The sequence below is a fragment of the Uranotaenia lowii genome, chromosome 2 (assembly GCF_029784155.1).
Source record: "Uranotaenia lowii strain MFRU-FL chromosome 2, ASM2978415v1, whole genome shotgun sequence".
Classification (NCBI taxonomy): domain Eukaryota; kingdom Metazoa; phylum Arthropoda; class Insecta; order Diptera; family Culicidae; genus Uranotaenia; species Uranotaenia lowii.
In genome coordinates, this window is record NC_073692.1 from 435,805,344 (window position 1) to 435,810,008 (window position 4,665).

Consider the following 4,665-nt stretch of genomic DNA (forward strand, 5'->3'; position numbering starts at 1 on the left):
CTTGGTGATTTTGTTCTGTATAGAGCTCATGAAAATCTTAAAAATCGCATTAGGGTATTATTTGGATAAGACACGCAATACCACATGGTTTAATTTTTTGATTCAAAAAAAAATAATTCCTCGATCTGACAATCTCAAAGCAGTAGCAGCAGATTGTCTAAGCTTCGTAGGTAGAGCGTGATAAAGATTTTATCGCACCTTTGCTCGCTCGGCTTATGACCGAGTAAAACTTCCTTACATCAAACCACCAACTCGGCTGTGTATACTTTAATAGGATAATCTTCGTTTTTAATTAAATATTTATTATTCCATGCCGATGCTTTCCCCTTTTTGCGTTGCTAGAAAGTTTCCACTATATTTTCACCGAATGTTTGAGTTGTGTTTGATATTCCGTTCCGGGGGTTAAGGAGAAAGAAACAGGGAAAATGCTGCTGCTCACTGCTTGTTTTCATTGCGTTATATTATAAAGCTTATGAAAATAGGTGAAGGGTTAAAGTTTCGTTAGATCCTGTTTTTTTAATTTTATTTTTAACATTATCCGAAAAGAGAAGAGAAAAAGTTTTTTCTATCACTTTTTACTGAGGATTTTTTTTTATTGGTTTCCCTTTACAGGCAAGAATCGTCTCTATCCACGCTATTCCCTCAATACTTCGGATAACGAGGACACTCCGATCCATCGATCGATCTATGCCCAGCCCTACAACTCACTCCAGGTGGCCACATCAGTTTCCCAGCAGCAACATTCAGCTTCCGGTGGATCACATCAGTCACAGCAACAGTCCAGCACCACACTTGGCTACAACAGCTATCGAACGGCAGGAACGGTGAAGAACTCGAGTGAAACAGCACGTATTCCGATCTCGGGAAATCCTACCGCAGGACCATATCCGGTGCAACCGACGACAACCCCTTCATCCGATAATGGTTCCAGTGCGACGCTGACGGACGCCGAAGCTGCTCTGGCCAGGGAAAACACGCTGCTGGTTAATAACGGTAAATGTGAAAACTTTTTGAAATTTGGAAGCAAATCCTTTTAAAAATGTAGTTTCATTTCTTCTTTGGATTTAAGATAATGCTTAATCGATCAAAAATTCTATAATCCACTGTACAACTGAGCTATTAATAATCAACTATCCTAAATCCTTAGGTCTGTACTCGAAAAAAAAATTAACACCGCCTTTTGATTGCGAGCATAGACCTTATATTAAAAATTGGGACCAGTTGACCGAATATAAAGACAACATAAAAGATCCACAATCTGATCAAGAACAGATGGATTTGGTTAACTGAGAATCTTTATTAAAATTGAATTCAAAATGTAAGAAATGCCATGGTGAAAAAATTTCTTTTTCTCGTATTTCTCCGCTTCGTCAGTAAAATAATTAAAAAACTGTTTTTAAGTGTCCATGGCACCATAATGATCGTTTTAGCTTGTTGAGTGGCTCATTAGTAAGAAAAATCACCAACATCCTAAGCTTGAGATCGTATTTTCGACCGAGATCCCCCATCTTATCGGCCATAAGTCCAGCTTTGGTTACAATCTTGAGGAGAGCGAATCATTCGGCTGTAAGTCCAGCTTTGGTTACAATCTTGAGGTGACCGGATCCTACGGCCCGAATCTATGATGTCCATTTTCCTGTTCTTCGAATTGAGAAGAGAGCGGATCATTCGACTTGAATCGCCACCATCATTCATGTGGTTCGCTGCAAGTACTGCGGTCCAGGTAAGCAGCATTGCGACCAGCAGCAGAAAAATTTGACTCCGCAACATTATGTATTGTTTTTACTTTATCACGAGGAACCAAAGACTAAGTAAAATTTATAGTTAGCGTTCTGTTTTTATACAAGTTTTTTTTTAAACTTTGCTTGATATGCTTGATGAGCTTTGAAAATTGATTTCCTCGTAAAACGAATCAATATTTACTTGAAGTGTTTAAAACAAAAACAAAACTTTTATGCTTTGAATTGTAAATAACTGTTTTGTTTCGCTTCCGGTGCGGAGTTCGCCTTTTATTTCGAACCACTTTTGTATTCCACAATCGGTATAAGATTTCATTCATTGCTTCAAACGATCATGATTCCTTGAATCATGATCGAAGGATCGAGGAATACTTTTTGGGAATGGATGCGCACTATTCAGGATTCATAACGAGCCTCTATAATCAAAAGAGACGAAATGTCACGATTGGAATTTTCGATTTTCTGTCAGTGTCATTCCAATCGAGCAAAAGACTTGTCAAACTGGAAAATTTGGAATTGCGAAAGCGGCGGTAGCGAAAGTATTATCATTCATATCTGTAAACAAAGGGTAATCAAAACACATGTTTTTGAATGCTCTATTTCGATTAGAAGCTAGATTCTCAAGGTCTTATTTCTTGGTACTGAATTGGTAAAGTTATAATTTTTTAATGAAAAACATGTTGGATTTTTTTTTTAATTTTAAGTTTTCATTGCCAGCACAAGATGTTGCCGGATCAGCGGAGTCGAAAGGGAAAGTTTATCAATGAAAGTTGCGGATTCCAGTATAGAATCCCCCGAAAGATGGCAGAATGCGAGCAATTTCTCCCGTTTTTTTGGTTCAGTCGGGAACCGGAAGAAAAATATATTTTTAAATCCAGGGCAGGTTTTGTTAGAACAATTTTTTGCCAAACACTCCATGATTGACTTTTTTTCTATTGATGACAATACCAAAAAACAGCTTAGTTGAAACAGCAGGCTAGACCAAAAACCACTTCCGAATAAAAATAAACGCAACCAGAATTGAAGTCATGTGAAGTTTGAAGCAAAGCAGTGCTGCGCCCAAATGAAAGCGGGGTTGCTATATGATTTATTCTTGAAAGGATCAGATTGCGTCTCTTTTGTTTTTATTACAGGCTCTTTAAGGATTCAGGACTTCAGGATTCCTTAAAAGAGACATTTGCACTTAAAATTGGACGTAATTTAGGGGAACATGCCCTATTATGCGCCACCTAAGCGAATCGCTGATTTTCTATGTATTCCACGTACAAATTGTGTTAAAATGGGTGCAATCGTTGAAGAAAAGTGTTTTCTACAAATGCCTATGATTTTTCATTACTCAAATTGATGTAGTTTCTTCAAAAACTCGATTTTTAAAAACCTTATTCAAAGTCACAGAACCAAACTGTGTTGCGAATACGCGCCGCTGTGTATTCAATACGCGCCTAGCTGCCGAACACACCCGAGAGCAGCCGAAGACCGAAAACACACCAATACTTACTGACACTTTGACTGAAAAGAAAATCAAAATGGACTAAAAGAAATTTAACAAAAAATGAAAAATAGATTTTTTGGGCTGAATTAACGCTCAAAATATGGTTTTAGACTTTTTGTTCGTTTTCAATAAAAATTGGCCTACACAAATAACACACGACGTATTACAGGACACGACACTTAACGTTCTTACTAACGGAAAAAAAAGGAACTAAAATTACCTTTTTGTCGACCGGTTTCGGGCTCGATGTTGCCCATCTACAGGACGATGTCCGACTGATTCCGCAGAAGAAAAACACTAACACAGCATCATACTATCACGTAGTATTTGTCGAAGAGGGGTTGGTTTTTATACATTTTTGTTTGCCAAGTTGAAAAGCGGCGAAATGATAGGCGCGTCATCCTCGTTCATTAAAGGCCTCTCTGAAGTCGTGATGTACATCGATTCCCAGGCATTTAAATGTGACGCTTTTCGAACACATTTTTTGAATTTTTCCCAATCTATGGAATGGTTGAATTCTGATGCATGGGCGGCTACACTGGATTCGTTGGATCTGTTGTTTTCTACGGCGTTTTTATGCTCCTTTATCCGTGTTTTAAATTTGCGCCTTGTTTGGCCAATATAGACCGCCGGGCAGGCCTCGCAAGGTATCTCGTAGATACCAGATCTTTCCTCCGGAGGCACCTTATCCTTTAGTGAAACCAAACAATCTTTTAGGGTGTTGGAACTTTTGTAAGCCACTTTCAAACCGTGGTTGGAGAGGATCTTCCGAATGCCATTGGTCAGTGGTGGGTGGAACGGCAAACTGACCCTTTGGGATTCTTCCTTTTCTGGTTTGAAAGTGGTGGCATTACTTCGGAACCTTTTTCTTTCGTGTTTGCGTAGGATTTTATACACGAATTTTTCGTCATAACCGTTCAGATTGGCCGCCAATAAAATCCTTTCTTTTTCGCTTTCAAACTCACTGTTTTCCATCGGTATGTTGAACAAACGGTGTGCCATTGAATGAAACGCGGCTTGTTTTTGTGCACCAAAATGATTTGAATCTACCGTTATGTAGCGATCGGTTGATGTCGGTTTTCGGTAGATTCCAAATTTCACCGTGCTATCATCTTTTCTGGAGATGAGCAGGTCGAGAAAAGGGAGTTTTCCATCCACTTCTTTTTCGACGGTGAATTTGATCGAGCTGTGTTGGCTATTCAAGAGCTCAAGAGTTTGTGGGAGATATCTTCTTTAACTGTGGCGAAGATATCGTCGACGTAGCGCCACCAAACTCGGGGGAAAAGTTTTTCCCTTTTTTCGAGATCGCCTTCAAAATCGCTCATGAACAGCTCAGCGAGCAAAGGGGAAAGTTTGCTTCCCATACTGAGGCCAAAGGTTTGTTTGAAGAATCTCCCCCGGAATATGAAATAGTTTTGGTTCATACATACCTCA

The 4,665-nt window shown here is 39.1% G+C and overlaps 2 protein-coding genes across 2 annotated transcripts in view; one reads left to right on the plus strand and one right to left on the minus strand.

Annotated features, from left to right (window-relative positions):
• Nucleotides 1-1,290, plus strand: part of LOC129743550 (uncharacterized) — a 4,791-nt gene extending 3,501 nt beyond the window's left edge. The window contains exons 2-3 of the mRNA XM_055735587.1: nt 613-993; nt 1,148-1,290. Coding sequence (XP_055591562.1) covers nt 613-993; nt 1,148-1,290 — 524 coding nt within the window. The remainder of the gene's footprint in view (nt 1-612; nt 994-1,147) is intronic.
• A 2,289-nt stretch (nt 1,291-3,579) lies between these two features.
• LOC129743551 (uncharacterized) lies at nt 3,580-4,233 on the minus strand. Its single transcript, XM_055735588.1, has one exon. The coding sequence runs from the start codon at nt 4,231-4,233 to the stop codon at nt 3,580-3,582; it is 654 nt and encodes a 217-aa protein (XP_055591563.1).
• Between the last annotated feature and the right edge of the window lie 432 nt (nt 4,234-4,665).